The sequence below is a fragment of the Heterocephalus glaber genome, unplaced genomic scaffold (assembly GCF_053883595.1).
Source record: "Heterocephalus glaber isolate CG9 unplaced genomic scaffold, H.glaber_assembly_v1.0 deba00001795, whole genome shotgun sequence".
NCBI lineage: Eukaryota > Metazoa > Chordata > Mammalia > Rodentia > Bathyergidae > Heterocephalus > Heterocephalus glaber.
In genome coordinates, this window is record NW_028258476.1 from 538392 (window position 1) to 557187 (window position 18796).

General features: G+C 55.9%; 2 protein-coding genes across 6 annotated transcripts; both read right to left on the minus strand.

The window, feature by feature from the left end:
• Nucleotides 1–844: 844 nt before the first annotated feature.
• Crtc2 (CREB regulated transcription coactivator 2) lies at nucleotides 845–12360 on the minus strand. Of its 4 annotated transcripts, none has more exons than XM_004871404.4 (14): nucleotides 12083–12360; nucleotides 8861–8962; nucleotides 8675–8791; nucleotides 7213–7274; nucleotides 6125–6193; nucleotides 5888–5988; nucleotides 5785–5814; nucleotides 5597–5661; nucleotides 5454–5503; nucleotides 5090–5334; nucleotides 4358–4761; nucleotides 2153–2407; nucleotides 1689–1773; nucleotides 845–1478 (listed from the first exon to the last, which is right to left on the minus strand). In XM_004871404.4, exons 1-14 carry the CDS (start codon nucleotides 12233–12235, stop codon nucleotides 1258–1260), a joined length of 1959 nt encoding a protein of 652 aa, XP_004871461.1. In that variant the 5' UTR covers nucleotides 12236–12360; the 3' UTR covers nucleotides 845–1257. The 4 variants fall into 4 exon arrangements, 3 of the variants coding, with proteins under 3 accessions (XP_004871461.1, XP_004871460.1, XP_087059525.1); XM_004871403.4 differs by having other exon boundaries at nucleotides 1587–1773; nucleotides 12083–12359; XM_087203399.1 differs by having other exon boundaries at nucleotides 1008–1478; nucleotides 1587–1773; nucleotides 5597–5690; nucleotides 5781–5814.
• A 445-nt stretch (nucleotides 12361–12805) lies between these two features.
• Nucleotides 12806–16784, minus strand: Slc39a1 (solute carrier family 39 member 1). Of its 2 annotated transcripts, XM_004871402.4 has the most exons (4): nucleotides 16669–16784; nucleotides 15859–16247; nucleotides 15620–15750; nucleotides 12806–14488 (listed from the first exon to the last, which is right to left on the minus strand). In XM_004871402.4, exons 2-4 carry the CDS (start codon nucleotides 16043–16045, stop codon nucleotides 13832–13834), a joined length of 975 nt encoding a protein of 324 aa, XP_004871459.1. In that variant the 5' UTR covers nucleotides 16046–16247; nucleotides 16669–16784; the 3' UTR covers nucleotides 12806–13831. The 2 variants fall into 2 exon arrangements, with proteins under 2 accessions (XP_004871459.1, XP_087059534.1); XM_087203408.1 differs by lacking the exons at nucleotides 15620–15750; nucleotides 16669–16784 and having other exon boundaries at nucleotides 12813–14488; nucleotides 15859–16226.
• Nucleotides 16785–18796: the final 2012 nt, after the last annotated feature.

The following is an 18796-nucleotide window of genomic DNA, read 5'->3' on the forward strand; positions in this document are numbered from 1 at the left end:
GGAGCGCGCCCATCCGCTGGGGTCCCACGGTCAGACGTGCCCAGCAGGCTGGGCCGCAGTGGAGGCCTAAAAGCCGGGACCTGGGGGTTCCCGGTGGCTCCCCTATGTTCAGGTTTAGGGTATACTCCGTTCCCTCCAAGCCAGAGCCAGGAGCTCTCGGTTCTCTTTTCTGGAAATGACAAGAGCTTTGGAAAGAGGAAGGGGAGAGGCCAGGACTGCGGGGAGTGGAACAGCACGGAGGGGGGAAACTGAGGAAGAAGGGGACAAAGCAGAGGCCCAGTCAGCCAAAGGGGTAGAGAACTGTCGAAGAATGAGGGCCCTTCTTCAGGACATGGTTGGCAAGCAGGATCTGCTGAATTAAAACTCAGATAAGGGGAGTAGGGTGATGTGGATTCATGCATAGGGAAGGGCGTGGGAGGCCTTCCCGGAGAAGACAGGAACACAGGCTCCGAGGCTTGCCTAGGTCCCTGAGCTACAAAGGACCATAAAGGCGAGGCAGGAGAGACACTCCTGGAGTTCAGCTGTTAAATCCCTTCTCAGAAGCCAGGCCAGGGGCTGAGGAAGAGTCACTTGTCTGGCCAGCCAGGGTCCCTGTCCCCCATGCTAGCTAAGCAGAACCCCAAACATGAGGGCACATGAGGTGACACCCTGCTGTCATGGAAGCTGCTGCATCCTCGTGTGGCCCCACCTCCAATTTGGGGTATAAATTCTGAGGCTGGCAGGGCGTGCACAAAGCACAGCAGTGCTGGAGAGATGCAAAACCAATGACAGATAAGGGGCTCGTGGCTCAGGAACTCCCTGGATCTCCAGCTGTATGCCAAACAGCAGCCAACTACACCAAGGCTTTGACAGGATTTTTTTATTAACATATAATATATTTAATAAAAAATAATATCCACTCTGGCTCTGTCCTCCATTGCACGGGGAAGAGTGGTGAGGAGGGGCTGGCACTGCCCACCCCTAGGTGTCCGGACAAGCCCTGCCTCCAGGGTTCCCTCCACCCCTGCTCTCCCACAGGCTCTGACCTCCAGACAGACTTTCCAAAGTTACAAGTGCTTTAGGCCTTCCTTGAGCGCCCCCAGGCCACACTTAAGCGGGGCGGAATCCAGGAGGGACCTGGACAACCCCTTGCCCTTTCTCATTCTCAGAATCCTTCATTTGAGCCAGAAAGAGAATCTGGGGGCAGAGTGGAGTCTACTGGCCAGGGGAGGGAGGGAGGGACATCAGGGGTGGGCGAGGAGAGGGGTGGCGGGGCCCTCACTGCAGCCGGTCATGGCGGAAGGAGTCCTCCACAGCAGGGTCGGGCAGCAGGGCGCAGGGGTCGCTCAGCATGTTTAGCCCCTCCAGGCCCAGTGGCTCCATGTGCAGCTCATCTTCCAGCCCCAGCCCCAGCCCCAGCCCAGCTGCTGACACCTCAAAGCCAGGAACTCCAGCCAGGGCTGCTGCAATCTCCTTGGAGAAACCGGGGGCGGAGTCTCCTGGGGGCAGAAGCAGAGGGTGAGGACCGCATTCCCAGTGCCGCCTCCGCCTCCAGGTCAGCGGGGAATCACTGCCTCCTCCTGCTCGGCCAGCTCACATGGCCTCACCTGGGAGGATGAGACTAGGTCCTGAGCCGTGGTGGGAACAATGGGCCAAGTTCTGATGGTTGAGGGCATCAGGATCCTGGGGGCTACCTGCTGGCCCCTCACCTCCTAAAAATCCAGGCCCTTCGGAAAAGCTGGGGGGATCCAGCACCAGGCTGGTCGTTGGCGTCTCCATGCTGAACGGCTCCAGCTATGGACACAGAGAGAGCTTGAGAGAGGCGCCTGACAAGGCTGCCCCTTTGCCCAGCCATCTTCATCCACCCAAGAATGGAGGCACAGAGGGAGGCGGCAGCAAGCAGAGCAACAGAAGCGAGCACGGGGCCCGAAGTCAGTATGGGCACCGTACCTGCTGGGCCAGAGCATGTGCATGCCAGGAAGAGAACGGGTCAAGGCGGGAGTCACCAAAGAGCAAGCTGAGCAGAAACAAAGGGGCAGGCGGAGGGTCAAACACAGGAAGACAGGAGCCCCAAGCTGGCAGTGCCATTACCTAGGGAGGGAAGACCTCCCCAGACCCTGATTTGCAGTGACCTGCCCTCCTCCCCGTCTCAAGAGTGCTGACCAGTACTCACGTTCCCCAGGCTGAAGTCGCTCCCTGGCCGGTGGTAAGCCTGCTGCGTGTGTCCACTGGACCCCGAGGGGTATGGGGTCCCGTAATGAGGCTGCCTGCCTGGGGGCTGCACTAAGCAGGCCTGAGAGGGCAGCCCTGGCTGCTGTGGAGGCTTTGGGGCGGGGCGCTGGGCAGGGAGGACCAGGCTTGGGGGACCGTATGGGTATGGGGGCAGCCGCTGGTCAGTTGGCAGTTTACTGGTGTCCAGGGGGACGCCCTGAAAAGAAACGAGGAAAAAGAGGGACACTCAGCCTTCAGTGTGGCCCCTGAAGAAGAATTCTTAGAGCTTCCCACCTCTAAGCTGCATGCATCCTAAACACAACATGGCGTGATCCCCATTCCCCAGCCCTAGGTTGGCAGCAGTCACTGAATAGTGCTGAGCAAGGCTAATGGGGCAGCGGCCGCTCAACTGTGGCACCCAAGCAGTGGCAGAATGAGCACTGGTGCCTGCTAAGGCCAAGGCCACAATGCAGTGGGGGCTGCGGCTCTGAAGAGGAGGCCAGAGGGGGTGGGAGAGCAAGGGCAGCAGGAGGGGGAAGGGAAGCTGGCTCCACGGCTCTTCCCTGCAGGACAGGTTAAGATGGAACACAGAGCACACATTCCAGGTACAGGAGGGAGGAAGAGAAGAGGGTATCAGGAGGAAGAGCGTTAGGATCAAGGGAAAGGGGACAGGAAATGGGAAAAGAAAAAACATTTAGAAAGAATGGGCCGGGGATTTAGCTCAGTGGCACCACGTCTGCCTCGGAGTGCAAGCTCCCAAGTTTGATCCCTGGTACCAAAATAAGAAAAAGAAAAAAAAAGAAAGACAGAAAAAAGGATGGGGAGGCAGAGAAGAACTAAGAATTTTAGCATTAAGGAAGACACCCAAAAGTTAAGAGTTTGTAGTTCCAAAGCCAACTCTTCCTGACTTGCTGTGTACACCTTTCCCTCTGGGCCAGTTTCCTCACCTAAACTACAAAGAGAGTGGGCTCCAGGATCTGAGATTCTCTGACACTGAGTTCTGAGAAAGAGGGAGGGGCAACGGGAGAGGAGATGGGACAGGACAGAGGCCTAGGGATGAACATCAAGACTCGAGGCGGGGATGTAGCTCAGTGGTGCCACCAACGGCCTTGCAAGCACAAGGTCCCAAATTCCATCCCTGGTACCAAAGGAAAAAAGACAAGACAAGAAAAGGACAGGAAGCCAGGGACGGTGGTGCCTCTAATCCCACCACTATAGAAGGCTAAGGCAGGAGGGTCACAAGTTGGAGCCCTAGCTGAGCAACTTAGCAACTCAGTGAGAGCCTCTTTTCTTTCTTTTTTTTTGTTTTGTTTGCGGTACCAGGAATTGAATTCTATCCAACCTTGTGCTTGCCAGGCAGGTGCAGCACCTCTGAGCTACATCCCCGGCCCATGGGAGCCTATTTCAAAACAAAAACAAAAACATGGCAAAGGTTCCAATCTCTAGCACCACCAAAAAAAAAAAAAAAAAAAGATGAAAGAAAGGAAGAAAGGAAGGAGAGGAAGGGAAGGGCTAAGCTGTCTCCTGAGCTTGTGGTGCTGTGCTAGGCATGATGCTAAGTACTTTACTTATTTTTACAGTCTGAACCCAGGGAGCACTAAGGTGCATCCGCAGCCCCTTCCTCTTCTGAGACAGCGTCTCACTAAATTGCCCAGGCTGGGCTCACACTTGTGACCCTCTTGTCTCAGCCTCCCAGAGTGCTGGGATTACAGACCTGTGCCTCCACACCCAGCTGCTAAGCACTTTATGTGTATTATTGCATTGGGTGCCTACAAAACTACCCCTGTCTTATAAATGAGACTACCGAGGCTCTCAGAAATCAAATAACTAGGGCCACGGATTTAGCTCAGTGGTTCCGCCGCCTGCCTTGAAAGCGAAAGGTCCCAAGTTCAATCCCCGGTACCAAAAAACAAAACAAAAAATAAAGAAATCAAATAACTCGTCAAAGGAGACAGCAAATATGAGGCATGGCCAAGATTTAAATCAGAAAGCTTGACCCTAGGGTCTGCACCCACAGCAAGAGAAACAGATAGACACAGGCAGAGCAGTGCACAAAGGACTGATGGTGGGGTTCGGGAGCGGAGCAGAAGTATCTGAGGGAAGGAGAGTGGGCGGAGAGAATGGGGCGGGGGGCAGGCGCACACACAGGGAGGGCAGCCACGCATACCTGAGTGATGGAGGACAAGGTGGGTGACATTGTTGGCGAGAACTGTTTGGGCAGCTGCTGTTGGGACCTTCTGGCATCCACAGGGCCCGCGGGCAAACTCAGGGGGCTGAGGGGCACTCGGCGGTGGCGAGGGGAGGCCCCAGGGGCAGAAGCTGGGTAAGGGGGGGCACCCAGGACGGGAGAGGAAGTGCAGGAGGAAATGGAGGAAGACAGGGCTGGGGCACTGAGTGACGGGTGGCCCAGGGAGGTGGCAGGCAGTGTGTGGCGGGCCAGGGAGGAGGCGGGCAGGGAGGGGTGACTGTGGGAGCCCTGGAGCTGGGGCTGGGGACTGCTCAGGGAAGCCTGGAGGTTGGGGTTGCTCAGGGAGGACTGAAGGGAGGGGTGGTTGAGAGGTGAATGAAGTCCTGCAGGCACAGACAAAAATCAGAGATGCCGACATTACCGATGAGAAATGGGCCCCTCTCTGCCTAGAACGGGCAGCAGTAAGCAGACCATGGAGGTGGCAACATGAGGCCCTCCCTACGCTGTCCCTGCCAGCAAGACTGCCCAGCTGGCAGCTGCTTTCCACCTTCGTGCGTTGTGGGGAAAGCCACACATAGCAGTTCTCACAGCAGAGAATGGCAGGGAGTGGTCCCGGCACGCAGGGCTGGTGGCTGGGGCACTCACAGGATCCGGGCTGCAGAGCCTCCCCTCTTCCTCCCTCTAGCGAGGCAGCAGCTGGAGGCCACTCACCTGGCACACTGTAGCCAGGGCCCAGGGCCAGCCCTCCACTGATGCCCAGGTGGGTCATGGTGTGCGTCAGGTTGGAGGTGCTGCTGCCACCGCTCAGGCTGGGGTATGCTGTCTCCTCGGGGTCCAGGGGGGTGGGCAGCGGTGGGGGGAAGTGCAGGTTGGTGAGGTCGGGCAGGGAGCCCCCCGTGCTCAAGGCAGGTGGGAGGACAGGCACACTGGCAGGCTGGTCAGGAGACGGGAAGATGCTGCGGGAGGGCAGAGAAAGACAGGCGAGTGCCAGGGACAGTGGGTGGGAGCACAGAGAGAGACATGCCCAGCCTCGGACTTCCCACTTGCACTTCGCCACCCTTCCAGGGCCACTTACTTAATTCCAGGGACTTCGCAGGACCGAGGTCGGGAGGAGGACGAGGACAGCTGGGAAGGGAAGGAACGATGCAGAAATGAGGGCCGAGCTCTGAGGCGCCTGGGAAGCAGGAAGGCGCTGCAGGCACCAGTGGCCACACCCACCTTCCTGGCGTCCCCGGGCTTCAGCAGGTACTTGCCGTCCGGCGGGCTCTCCTCCACCGCAGGGACTTGGAATGGAAAGGCTGCTGACAGGGGGCTGGGGAAGGGCCGGGGGCAGGCGCAGGGAGTCCTGTCCCCTCAGGGCCCAGAGACCCTCAGGAGGCGGTGCCCCTGGAGGTGAAGACACATACCTTTCGAGTCCATTTCGCCATCCAGAAAACCTGCAGGGGAGCGAGCTGGCTGTGGTGTCCACTTGCCTCTTGTGGGCACCCAGCCTGAGAACTCAGCACTTACCCCCTCGGCGGCTGGGCAGGACGCTGGGGGGCGCGCCTGCATAGGTGTCCTGGGGGCCGGGGCTCATCACACTCGTGTGAAGGGCAGAGTCGGAGCTGGTCCTGCAGGGGCGGACATGAACGGGCACCGATGACAAGTCCCAAGCCCACCCGGCTGTGTCAGAAGCCGGTGTGGGTGAGGGAGCAGCGCCCCAGAAGTAGAGATAAGGAGACGGCCCAAAGAAGGCAAAGGTCTCACCTGTTAAGTGCAGAGGGCAGTCGAAACAGCTGTCCTTTTTCTGCAGGGAAATTGGCCCAGGGCATCGTCCTGGAGTGGAAAACAGAGTCATTAAATGATGGAGCACTACTCTGCAGTTAAAAAGGGTAAGTTTGAGTCATTTGTAGAAAAATGGTGCACCTGGAGACCATAATGTTAAGTAAAATGAATCAGACGTGGAAGCTAAAATATGGCATGGTTTCTCTTATATGGGAAACCCAAACTAAAAGTAATTTAAAGAGCAAAACAGAAGATATATATTAGCAAAGAGGAAAATATATCTTTTGCAAATGGGTTGTTATATATGTTTTTGTTGTTATAGCCGTTTTTTTGAGGCAGGATCTCACTATGTAGTTCAGGGTGGCCTTGAACTCATAGCGATCCTACTGCCTCAGCCTTCTGAGTGCTGTTGGGAAGGGGACCGAGATGGAGAGTCGGAAAGAAAGGGAGAAGAGGAAGTAAGAAGAATTAAGATGTGTCGTGTACAGGTACCAACTCCCCGCCATGAACACAATCAGTGCGCACTCCAAACATGTTCCGATAAAAATTTAAGAGGGAAAAGAAAGTGGAGAGGAGGAAAACGCCTGGCAATGGACAGAAGGCAGGGCAGGGCTTGGGCAGCCGAAGTGGGAGTGGAGAGGCTGTGCATTAAAGGCCACGCCTTTTCCTGTGGGTCTTCTGATGCTGAGACCCACCAACCCCTGTCCCAGTCAGTCCAAGAGATCTGGAAATGCCTCAAGTCCTCCGCGGGGACGAGCAGAATGGGAGTGTGGGGCCCAGCATCTCTGCTGGGTAAGAATCCTGGGCCTCAAGGGTACAGCAGGGGCTAGAGAGCCAACAGTGCCCCAGGACTACCTTGCAGCCACCCTGGCCGCGGGCAGCACTTCTCACCGGCACCCTCCCCACCCCCACCCCGGCCTGGCCAGTTCCATTGGCCCCACTCTGGCCAGACGGGGGCTGGGCCACTCGTGTCAGCACAGCCCGGAATGGACTCTGACCACCTACTCCACCGCCACAGAGAGGAGGCCGTGTCCTGGCAGTGGCCGGAGACTCGCCCGCCCTGTACTCACCTCCGCCAGCTGGACTCCGGGGGAGGAGACAGGTAGGCAGGGCTGTAGGGAGAACTGTCCACGTGCACAGCACCCATTAAGGAAGAAGGTGCAGAGGCGACGGTGGCATTGAGACCAGAGGAAAAGGCCAATGGAGGCGGCAGATCGCTATCTCAAGAAACAGCCGGAGCTCCAGGCGAGATCCCAGCTACTTGGAAGGCCGAAGCAGGAGGATCACAAGTTCAAACCTAACCTGGGTAACTTAGGAAGACTATGTCTCAAAATAAAACAAACGATGGGGCCAGGGATTTAGCTCAGTGGTTCCACTGCCTGCCTCGCAAGTGCAAGGTCCTGAGTTCAATCCCCAGTACCAAAAAAAAAAAAAAAGAGCTGGAGATGTAGCTCAGTTGGTAGAACAACTCTGGAGTAAATCCCTAGCACAAGAAAGAAAAAAAACAGAAAAGAAACACATACCTTTCTCCTCTACAGGGCACAACAACAGCAGGGTTAAAGAATAGAAGAGACAGAATTAGCAGTGTATCTCAGTAGCAGGGCGCTTGCCTAGCATGCAAAAGACACTGCGTTCCAGCCCCAACACACACACACACAAGAATGGGCAGGGCATGGTGGCTCACGCCTGTAATCTCAGTACTTGGGAGGCTGAGACAGGAGGAATACCAAGAGTTTGAGGCCTGCCTGGACTACTCTGTCTCTAAGTAAGTAAATAAATAAGTGAATAAATGAATGGAATCAGGCCTGGAGCAATCTGTGAGACTGGGCAGGGCTTAGGTGACACAAGTGTGTAAATTTCTGAGATCGAATGCTGATAAGAACCCAGGTAGGGTGGCCCATGCTTATAACCCTACTACTTTGGGAGGTTGACGCAGAAGGAGCCAAGGTTCAAACCTGGCCTGGGCAATTTAGTGAAACTGTTTCAAAATTACAAACAGGGCTGGGGATTTACCCCAGTGGTTCTGGCACCTGCCTCGAAAGCACAAGGTCCCAAGTTCGATCTCTGGTACCAAAAAAATAATAAAAATAAATTAAAAATTTAAAAAGGGCCTGCAGGGCCGGGGATTTAGCCCAGTGGTTTCGCTGCCTGCTGCGCAAGCGCAAGGACCCGAGTTCCATCCCTGGTACCAAAATAAAAAAATAAAAAAAGGGCCTGCGGATGTAGCTCAATGCAAAGGCCCTGGGCTCAATGCTCAATACTAAAGGGAAAAAAAAGAGAGAGAAAGAAGTAAAAAAAAAGAAAGAAAGAACGCTAGCAACAGATGTGTGAATGAGAAGGGACCACACTTCAGTCAGCAGGAGAGGAGAGGACTGGGGAGCCTGCCTGCCCCTGCAGAGCAGTGAGCTGCCTGGGCACTCGGGGTGGTCGCTCTCCAAGGAGCTGGGTGCAGGCAAGCGCGGGAAGGGTGGAGCAGGTGGCTGCGTCCCAGAGCCCTGCCCGCCCAAGCCCCCCAGCCTCTGGGAAGGATATGTGGCGGGGGTACCGGCGCAGCGGGGACACCATCCTGCGGGGGTCTCTCTGTACCCGCTCCACCAGCCCGTGGTGCCGAGTGCTCCGGGACGAGTCCAAAGGCGAGTGCAGGGGGCTCTGCCAAAGTGGCAGGTGAGTCAGCAGGGAGCCGGCGAGCCTCTGCCCACCCCAGCCCTGCACACTCACCTGCAACTCGGCCAGCCCACAGCCAATCTGGTTAACGTTGGGCAGAGAACCACCGTAGTGGGAGCTCCGTGTGTAGGCCAGCCGCAGCTTTTGGGCCTGTAACTGAGACGCAAGGACAAATGAGAATATCAGGGAGGGTTCTGAGTGCCATTCCTTTGGCCATCTTTGCCATTCCTGCAGCAGGATACACTGCTACTGCTTTTAAGGTACAGTGGACCCTCACATTACGACTGGCCTGACATACAAATAACTTGTGTTAATTAGGTTAATGGAAAATTCATTTGCCATTTTATTTTATTTTATTTTATTTTATTTTTTGGTACCAGGGATTGACCTCAGGACCTTGTGCTTACGAAGCAGGTGCTGGAACCACTGAGCTAAATCCCCGGGCCTCATTTGCCTTTTTATTTTATTTTTCTTTATTTAATTTTTTGGTCCTGAGGATAAACTCAGGACCTTGTGCTTGTAAGGCAGGTGCAGGTCCACTGAGCTAAATCCCCAGTCCTTCATTTGCCTCTTGTTATCTACAGGTATACCCAGGTAAACATCCAGATGTCAGCTATATTGACTTATAACCAACTTGAGTTACAACGACCTCTCAGGAATGGATAGAGTTCATAAGTCAAGGGTCCACTATATCTGACAAAAAAAAAGCCGGGGCTGGAATAAGGATCCACCAAGACTTGGTGCAAACCACCCATCCCGGCCCCTCAGCAGGCTCCCTGCATCCCTGAGCGCACTACCGCCTGACAGCAGCCTGGCGGGTGGGGCCTAGCACTGCTCAGGGCCTGTCCCAACAGCATCAGTCGAAGCTGTCCCTGGGGGGCACCAGAGGCTGGCCACAGGGATGGGTGCCCTGGGCAGCTCTGCTTCCGGTTTTGAATGTGCCCAGCACCAATGAGAAGACCTCCATCACTGCCAGCCTCTCCCCTTCCCACTCTGGATGGACAGCGTAGGGTTCTGGTTCTGCCACTTGCCCAGGCTCGGGAAGGCTACCAAACCCTGCACCTCTCAAACCAGAAGATCCAAAAGATGACAGCTCTCCCAACTAGGAAAGTGGCGCCAAAACCAAGGGGCATTTTCTCCAGGACTAAAGCCCTTAAGTAGGCAGAGAAGCCTGGAGAATGGGGGTGGAGAGGGTACAAAAGCCCACCCCAGGCTGGGCCAGAGCCACCCCTGGCCTCATCTCCGTTGGTGGGAGGTATGTCCAGTGAAGAGGTGAGACACCAACCCCTCAGCCTGACAGAGGGTAGTCTGTCTGCAGTTCTTGTGCCCTCATGACAGGTGAGTAGCTTCTTCCAAGACTGAGCCACTATCACGAGCCAAAGAAACAGACCCCAGGCAAGGCCATGGTGATGAGGGCAGCTGAGGAGGGGTACGTTCTGAGTTCCAAGGTCACAATGTTGCACAGAAGCCAGCACCAGACACACCCTTCTATCCCAGCAGGTCAGCTCAGCGAGTTCAGCAGCCTCTGGGCCACTCCACGACTACTGTTAATACTATACATAAGGCAACCCCAACCATCCAGTGGTACAGGCCCCTGAGGCCATATCTGCCTCACATGATCCATCCCAGCTGGCCATGCAACAGGCTGGGCTCCAGGTCTTCTATCTCCAGCTAAGGTTCTTGGAGTCCCAAGACCTAGCCAAGCCTGTCCACTAGGCTCTTCTGTGTCATAGAGAAGTTAACTAGTAGAAGAGCAGTAAAGGCTACCAGGAGGAGAGGTACCAGCTTTGAGTTTCTAGCAACCTTTGTGGGTTTGCACATTCTAGCTGTAGGATCACACTGTGCCTCTGCTAAATCACAATCCGGAGGGCAGGCCCTCAAACTGTCAGCTGGAGATTGGCCTCTCTTCCATCTTGTCTGTTCCCACCACAATCAAAAGCTCCTAAAAGGAGCAGTCAACAGATCTCAATCCTCATGGTGATGAGAATGTGTGTGAACGCACATGCACACGCACATGGACATGCACACACACACACAAACCAAATCTGCCTTTCCACGTATCTTTTTCTGTTCTGACTCCCACAAACTAGGGCACATGGTCCCTAGAGACTCCAAGGAGGAAAATACAAAAGACTAACAGAGTCAAGGGAGATGGATACAAAGACACAGAGTCGTACCAAGATGCAGTCAGTCAGGCCAGCAGAAAGAGCCTCAAAATAGACCGGGGGTTTAGCTCAGTGGTTCAGCTGCCTGCCTGGCAAGCACAAGGTCCTGAGCTCGATCCCAGTACCAAAAAAACAGAAAGAAAGAACCTTGAAATGTATTTATGTTCCACCTTCTCCTCTTGAATTCCTCCCAACTCTTTGCCATAGGAATCACTGCAATATCCTCACCTGCTGTTGTGAGAATAATGTGTCCCTAAATTAGGACTGCCTACTAACTGTGCAAACTTCTGCCCTGGCTCCCTCTGATATCCAATTCTGGGATGCAAGAAATCAAGGCTAGAGCGGATTCAGAGGCAGCTTGGCAGAGGCCTGAAAGTTCTTTATCAAACTTCCTAGGAATAAATATCCCCGACAAATAAAGGACTCTCCAGATACTCCAGAAATCTACAAACAAAGCATCCATCTCTCCAGAAGGCTCAGCAAACGTATATGTAGGGTTCCAAACAACCTGTAGCACACTGGTTACCCACTTAGGATTCAAAGCTCTACCTTTCCTTCAGGGCGGCCAGGGCTAAACACCAAGTGCCAGTCTGTGAGCAAAGGACCTCACCTTCACGTCAGGAAACCACAACAGTATTTGAAAAAGGAAGCACAGGGACGGGACGCAGGAGGGGACTTCCTGACCCGCTATACCCAGCACTGCTCCTTCAAACCACTCAAGGGGCCCTTTCCCGTAGGCACCAAAGCGCAGAGTGGCCCGCTGGGGCAGAGAAAGCAGTTTGGAGAAGATCACAAATTCAAAGAAGCCAGGTTAGGGACAAGCAAGCCATCCTCCCTAGCCCACCACCCGAGATCTGGACTGCTCAGTCAGTCCTCCAGGGGACTCCGCCAGGGATGCACAGGGACCACCCACCTCCGCCAGGCTTCGGCCATTCTCCTCTCGGCCCCCAAGCCCAATCTCTCCCGAGTTTCGGTCTCCCCGGCAAATTCCGCCTTTCTGCCCCGGCGCTCAACCTGCGCCTCCCGGACAGCGGTGCCCATCGGCCCTGTCCGTTCCGCCTTCCACCCGCGGCCCCCGCCTCCCGCCCTGCTCCCCGGCGCGGCCCCTCACCCGGGTGGAGCCGATGTCCATCATCACCTCCTCGAAGGCCGCCGTCTCCTCGGCCTGTCGCTGCTTCTGCAACGCGATCTTCTCGCTAAACTTGCGCGGATTGGAAGATGAAGCCGCGGCAGAGCCGGGCCCGTTCGCCCCGGACGTCGCCATCTTCCTCCCACGTCCCTGCCCGCCACCTTCCCAGGACAGGCCACGGCCTCCGCCGCGGGCCCCGGAGCGGCTCCTCTAGCCTTAGCCGCCGCCGCCGCCTCCGCGAGCCCCGCGGCTCGGCTCGGCCCAGCCTAGCCCGGACCCGCGGCGCGCGGCCTGCCGGGACTCGTAGTTTGTTTACGTGATCCCCTCAGGCCCGCGGGCACGCAGCGCAGGGAGGAAGTGGACTCCACTTCCCGGCAGCCCCGCGGGCTCGGCGAGCCAGGACGCTTCCCACGCGAAGCAGGCTGGGAGTTGTAGTTCCAAGTCCTCGCCAAACGGACGGACGGGAAGGGGCAAGGGATTAGGAAAGGAAGAGGGCAAGAAAGGGAAAGGAAGGGGTGGAGACAGGCAGGGAAGAAGGAAAAGACAGAGGAGGAAAACTCTGGCCATCTCCAGGAAAGGGCAGTCAGGGCCGAGTGAGAACAATGGAATTAAGGGTCTTAAAACAGCTGTATCTGGGACTCAAGTCCTCTCGGGCTGACCACGTGCCCACCCGTCCCAAGACAAATGAAGCTGATACCGTAGAGATGTATAGAAACATCTTTTATTCTGCTAATATGTCCCAAAACAGGTCAGTTAGTAAAATAGATTCTAGAGAACATGGCCTATACACAGCCCTCCCTCCCCAAAAATAACCCTGGGGGCGAACATTTCCCTCCCCCTGGGCTCACTGGGCATAAAAATGTTTGGCAGCTCTATTTATTATCTAGGCATGGGACACCATGTCCATGTCCCTCCCCTATTCCTAGGGTGCAGCAGCAGTAGGTGGTCACAGGTCTCCCCTCAAACCAGCCTAGTCAAAATTTTTGCCCCACCCCAAACATAGAACCAAAATAAAAAGCAAGTAGGTCCCCTGCACTGAGGTGCTGGGCAGGGCCCACTGCCACATCTCTGTGCTTTGAGAAAAAGATTTGTTTGGCACTTTAAAAATAGAGGCGTGACCAGGGCTAGAGGCCAGAAAAGGTATCATAATTGGCAGGGAGAGACCATTTGACATCAGTGCCCCTGGGAGAAGAGAAGGGAGATGCGCAGGACGTAAGAAAAGTAGGAAGGGGCTGGGGATGTAGCTCAGTGGTTCTGGCGCCTGCCTCACAAGCACAAGTCCTGAGTTCAATCCCCAGTACCAAAAAAAAAAAAATCAATTCTTAGAAAAGTAGGAAGGGTCCACTGCAAGTCACAGGGTGCCAAAATGGGCTAGAACCAACAGGAAGCTGACTCTGGACCCTGGCCTCTCCACGTTTTTATCCCACAGTGGCTGGGTGCCCACCCACCTCCGGCCTCCCCAGTGTCAGTTTGTCCATGACTAGTGTGTGACCTCTGAGCCCGGGAGCCAGGGTCTGCTTCACTGCTAAGGTCCGATCATGTCTTCAGGGACTCAGCCTCTTCTCTGCTCACTTCCCTCATTAGATATAACCCCAAAGGCTCCATTCCTACTTCCCAGAGAACTCTTAGCTCATACCTCCCTTCCCCATTCCCTTCTGTTCTCCACACACTGGGGAATGAAGACCAGAAGCACCTGGTAGGCAGCTTCCCTTACCCCTACATTGAAGCCTCCTAAATTTGGACAAAGAGCAGGCCAGTGAGCAGGGCAAAACCTGCTAGGAGCAGAATGACCTTGAGGATCCTCTGCTCAGAAGAAGCCAGCTCCTGAGGCAGGATTTCCAGGAAAGTGATATAAAGAAAGGTGCCAGCTGCCATGCCCTCCAGTACAGACTGGGCCAACTGGTGCAGAGGCCCAGCTGATTCTGCCAGAGCAGCACCCAGTCCAATGCCCAGAGGTGTCATGCATGAGAAGAGGATTCCACAGCCAGCCACCACCTGCACCCGCAGGTGGCTCTGCAGCAGCCTCAGGGACAGGCTGACAGCGAGGATACTCTTGTGGAGCAGCAAAGCCAGGCACAGCTCCATGGCCCGAGCCCAGTCTCGCTGCAGGCCCACTGCCAGCCCCTCAAACACCGAGTGCGTGGCTAGGGAGAAGACCAGTACACAGGCACGCAGGGCCGAAGGGGCTGCCGGAACTCCTCTTGCAGGGGGGACCCCCAGGCCGTCATGCCAGTGCTGCGGCCCACCATTCAGTGTTCCCAGCAGGGCCCTCGATTCCTCTTGATGTGGCGGCACTGACTGCTCCTTGTAAGCCAGTGTGATCTGCTCCATCACCAAGACCAGGAAGAAGCCCATGGCCAGGATGAACTCTTGCAAGGGGAACTGGAGCTGTGGGCAGAGTGGGGCAGGAAAGTGTTTGGAGACAGGACAAGACCTGATGGAGGCCCAGGTACAAACAAACAAACACAAGCCACACACACCAGTTCCTAGTCTCACAGCACCGAAGTGACTTGAGAACAGAATGACACACGATTGCAGATCATGGCGTCACACAGTGCTGTTGCTCAACATCGGCACTGTTAACATTCTGGGCCAGACAATTCCTTGTCAGAGAGCTGCAGTAGGTTACAGAGCAGCATCTCTGACCTTTACCCATCCAATGCCAGGAAAAACTACAACACCACCCCTTCCCCAACCCAGCTGGGACAACCAAAAATGTTTCCAGAAGTTATCAAATGTTTCCTGGGTGCAAAAGCATCCCAGGTGAGAGTCACCGATAGACATGGATGTAAAATTTAACATGTAGGTATGAAAACACAGGGTCACATCTGGGCCCATTTTCCCAAATGCTCACAAAGAGCCACAGTGACACGGGAGGTTCACACAGAGACAGGCCACTCAGTCAGACACAGAGGATTACAGCCCATGCTACCTCCTCAGTCTTGGGGGAAAAAGCTCAAGCTCGGGATGACTTCCCTACACTGCTATCCATCCACCAGGCTGACTTTTCCCTTCAGTGAGATTTCCTACCTGTGGGGCTTGAACACTCCCTCTGACTAAAGCCTTTTTGGTCATCACCAGGCCCCTGGGAATTGCCCCTACCCTTCCCAGTCCTGCAGTGGACTTTATCTCCAGCCCTTAACAAGTGCTGAGGGAGTGAGAATGATTCCTGGGGCACTGGTAAGGTCCTGGTGACTGGAACTGAGAAACGCAGAGAGATCACGGGCCTGGTGGGTGTCCTCACACTGTCCCAAGAGGTTTGGAGAGGTCACACAGAGACTGGTGTAGGGGGACGAACACGCAGAAAGAGTTCTGGCTTGGGCCGGGGTTTGGCTCAGTGGCACGGTGCCTGCCTCGAAAGCTCAGGACCTGAGTTCGATCCCCAGTACCAAAAAAACCAAACTCCTGCCTGTAACTGAAGGTTACAGGTAGTAACAGGATCATACCCAAGGGCTATCTGCAGTTAGGGACTGCCACAGGCCCAGCCCACCCTCAGGTCACCAGCGGGGAGCAGCTCACCGTCACGTGCAGGGCCTCCAGGGCCTCATCTATGGCAGAAAGGTAGTCGGGCAACAGGTCCAGGAGACAGGTGGCCAAGAAGACCCCTCCGGCAAAGCAGCTCACGAGGCTCAGGGCTTTCCGACGCAAAGCTGGGGAGGAACGCGGCACAGAGCACATGGACCCCAGCAGGTCCGCTCCTGGCCTCTCCTCCGCTCAGCTCACCTCCCCCAGCACCCCGGGGTGGGCATGGCGCTCACCAGAGCCTTCCTGGCCAGCTCCAGGCCGCCGCAGCGCACAGATGGGCACCAGGCTACAAAGCAAGGTGAGGGCCAGCAGCAGCGCCAGGGCCCCCAGCTTCACCTCCAGCCCCACGGCTACTGGAGGCTCCGAAGCCACCGCTTCCGGCCGCCACACCAGGAGCTCAGGCTCCCCCCAGGCCCCCATGGTGGCCCTGGCAGCTCCAGGGACTCTCAGACCTAGGAAGGGGGCGTCACGCAGGCAGACGGGGCCCCGGAAGGGGAAGGCTGGTCAGCAGAGCGCAGGTCCTCGGCCCAGCCGCGCCCCGGCTTCCCCGCGGGGGTGACTCATCCGCTCCCGTACCAGGAACATTTCAATTTCTCCTCAGACTTTAGCTCTACCAAGCGACCTGTTCAGGGAGCCAAGTGGAAACTGAGCGGCGGGCGGGGGGTGGGCGTCGCAGCCCTCGCCTCGGCCAGGGAGGGGGACAGGACCCGGAGCTGCAGTGCCCGGCAGCCCGGGCCAGGCCCTTCCTCCGGGCGCAAGTGGGCGGCTTCGGCGAGCAGCATCGGGCTGGCAGCAGGCCGAGCGCGGGTGCCGGGCCTCTCCCTGCCCCTCACGCCACGCCGGCCCCCGGAAAGCGAGGAGCACGCCAGCTCCTCGGGTCAGGCCGGACTGCCGGAAGGATCGGCCGCGGGGCTGGGCGGGACGACACCCGGAGGGGTCTGCAAGTCCGGGCTGCGGGGTCGGAGGTGACCAGCGTGGAGACGAGGACGGAGGACGCGGACGCGGGCGCGGCTGCGAGGCCCGCTCTCGGGAGCTCCACTCACCTCGCGCGGGGCCGCTCGGGCCCTCTGCTCGGTTCCGGGCCTCTGCTCGGTTCCGGGCCTCTGCTCGGTTCCGGGCCTCTGCTCGGTTCCGGCTCCGTCGGGAATTCCCGCCCCCCGGCCCCTCCCCCGGCTGCCGCGACCCAGGCCGCAGCCAATGGCGCGCCGGGTGGGCGGATCCCGGCGGGGAGTGACTTGGCCCGCGACCAGAGGTCGGAGGCGGAGAGGACGAGGCAGGCGGCAGCGGAGTGGGGTGCAGTCTGGGGCCACCCGAGGGCAGAGACTGAGGGCTGCGGCCGGGTCCCCCGGCGACAGAGCCTTCCGCCGGGCGGTTGTGGGAGCAGGAAGTCCGCACGTTGGCCACCCCGGTGTCCCTCCATGTCCCCTCCTGGCCTAACCTCCCCACCCTCCGACGACGCCAAGACCCGGCGCGCCCCCTGCTCATCAAGAAAGAGCCGAGCCGAGTAGTCCCGGCGCTCGAGGGGATGGCTGTAAGTTCGAGGCCAGCCTGGACTACTAACGAGACCCTGTCCCCCCCCCCCCCCAAAAGACAGTAATGCCTCAGATAAGGCTCTTGAAACTAGAAATGGAGGCCGGCAGCTTCTCTAAGCGAAGGGGAGAATGCACAGACTTTAAGAGCAAGGAGATTTGGGAGGAAGAATGTACAGGTCAGAGCAGGATATACATGAAATGGGCCATCATTTACTATTAATTGCTGTTCTAAACTTTTTTTATTTTTTATTTTTGGTTTTTTGAGACAAGGTCTCACTGTATAGTTCAGGCTGCCCTCGAACTCATGATGATCCTCCTGCCTCAGCCTCTCCAAGTGCTGGGAATTCAGGCATGCACCAACCACACCCAGCTCTAAACTTTTCTGGGTTTTGTTTGTTTTGATACCAGGGATCAAACTCAGGACCTTTTGCTTTCAAGCCAGGCGGCAGCACCACTGAGCTAAATCCCCAGCCCTAAACTTTTCTGGTTTTTGAGGCAAGGGTTATCCTACCTCAGCCTCCCATAGTGCTTAGTACTGGGATTACAGGCATGTGACCCCACGCTAGGCTCCAAACTCTTTCTCTCTTTCTTTCTGAGACAGTCTTGCTGTGTAGTTCAGGATAGCCTTGAATCAATCCTCCTGCCTCAGCCTCCCCAGTGCTGGAATTACAGGCATATGACACCACACCTGGCTAAACTCAGTTATTTGGGGGTTTTTTAGGTACCAGGGATCGAACTTGGGTCCTTGTGCGCTTGCACAGCAGGGGGCGAAACCACTGAGCTAAATCCCCGGCCCAAGTTATTTAAGAAAGAAAAAATTGGATATGGTGGCACACACCTGTAATTGAAAATGCTTGGGAGGTTAAGGGGCGATCACAAATTTGAGCCTAGCCTGGGCAGTTTAGTGATTTAGCCAGACCTGTCTAAAAAAGAGGGGAAAGGGGCTGGGAATGTAGCTCAGTGCAAAGGCCCTGGGTTCAATCCCTGGTACTCCCAACAAGTTATTTTCCCTCTGTGGTGCTTGTTAATTCAGAGGAAGGAGTTAAACTACCAGATGATGGCAGTTTCCCAGTTCTAACACTAAGGGAAGCTGACTGTACTTTCCACTTAATCATTTCTGCCCATACAAAAAGGGGCCACAGAAAGCCCCTTAAATACATCTCACCACCTTTCTTGCTCTCAGAAAGGTCTACACAAGAACACCTCAGGCAACCAAGTTTTAGTTCAGCTACTGTGAGTTGCTACAAGATTTAAATGAGTAATATAAAAATAGTGACTGTGTTACTTACTTTTCTCTCGTTGCTGAGACAAAATACCCGACACCAAAAGTTAAAGGGGAAGGGGCTGGGGATTTAGCTCAGTGGTTCTGCCACCTGCCTGGCAAGCACAAGGACCTGAGCTCCATCCCTGGTATCAAAAAAACAAAACAAAACAAAGTTAAAGGGGAAGGGGTTTATTTTGCCCACAGTTTGTAGAGGTTTCAGTCCATAACCAGCTGGCTCCAAGGCAGGGATTGCAAACAGGCATTGCAGAGGAGAAACAATATGGTACTCACAAGGCAGCAACAGCAACAAGAGAGTTAACAGCATCTCTTTGCCCCTTTTATCTTATTCAGACTACTTAGGGCAGGGCAGGTAGC

What these genes read in the sequence shown, in the direction of transcription:
- Crtc2 (XM_087203399.1), bottom strand. Translation starts at nt 12,235, where the DNA reads ATGGCGACGTCCGGGGCGAACGGGCCCGGCTCTGCCGCGGCTTCATCT. An exon ending in CCCTGGCTACAGTGTGCCAG is followed by an intron (nt 4,762 to 5,089) that starts GTGAGTGGCCTC and finishes CTGTGCCTGCAG; the next exon opens with GACTTCATTCACCTCTCAAC. An exon ending in CCTTGTCCTCCATCACTCAG is followed by an intron (nt 2,408 to 4,357) that starts GTATGCGTGGCT and finishes GTTTCTTTTCAG; the next exon opens with GGCGTCCCCCTGGACACCAG.
- Slc39a1 (XM_004871402.4), bottom strand. Translation starts at nt 16,045, where the DNA reads ATGGGGGCCTGGGGGGAGCCTGAGCTCCTGGTGTGGCGGCCGGAAGCG. An exon ending in AGCTGGCCAGGAAGGCTCTG is followed by an intron (nt 15,751 to 15,858) that starts GTGAGCGCCATG and finishes GTTCCTCCCCAG; the next exon opens with CTTTGCGTCGGAAAGCCCTG. An exon ending in TGGAGGCCCTGCACGTGACG is followed by an intron (nt 14,489 to 15,619) that starts GTGAGCTGCTCC and finishes CTCTGCCCACAG; the next exon opens with CTCCAGTTCCCCTTGCAAGA.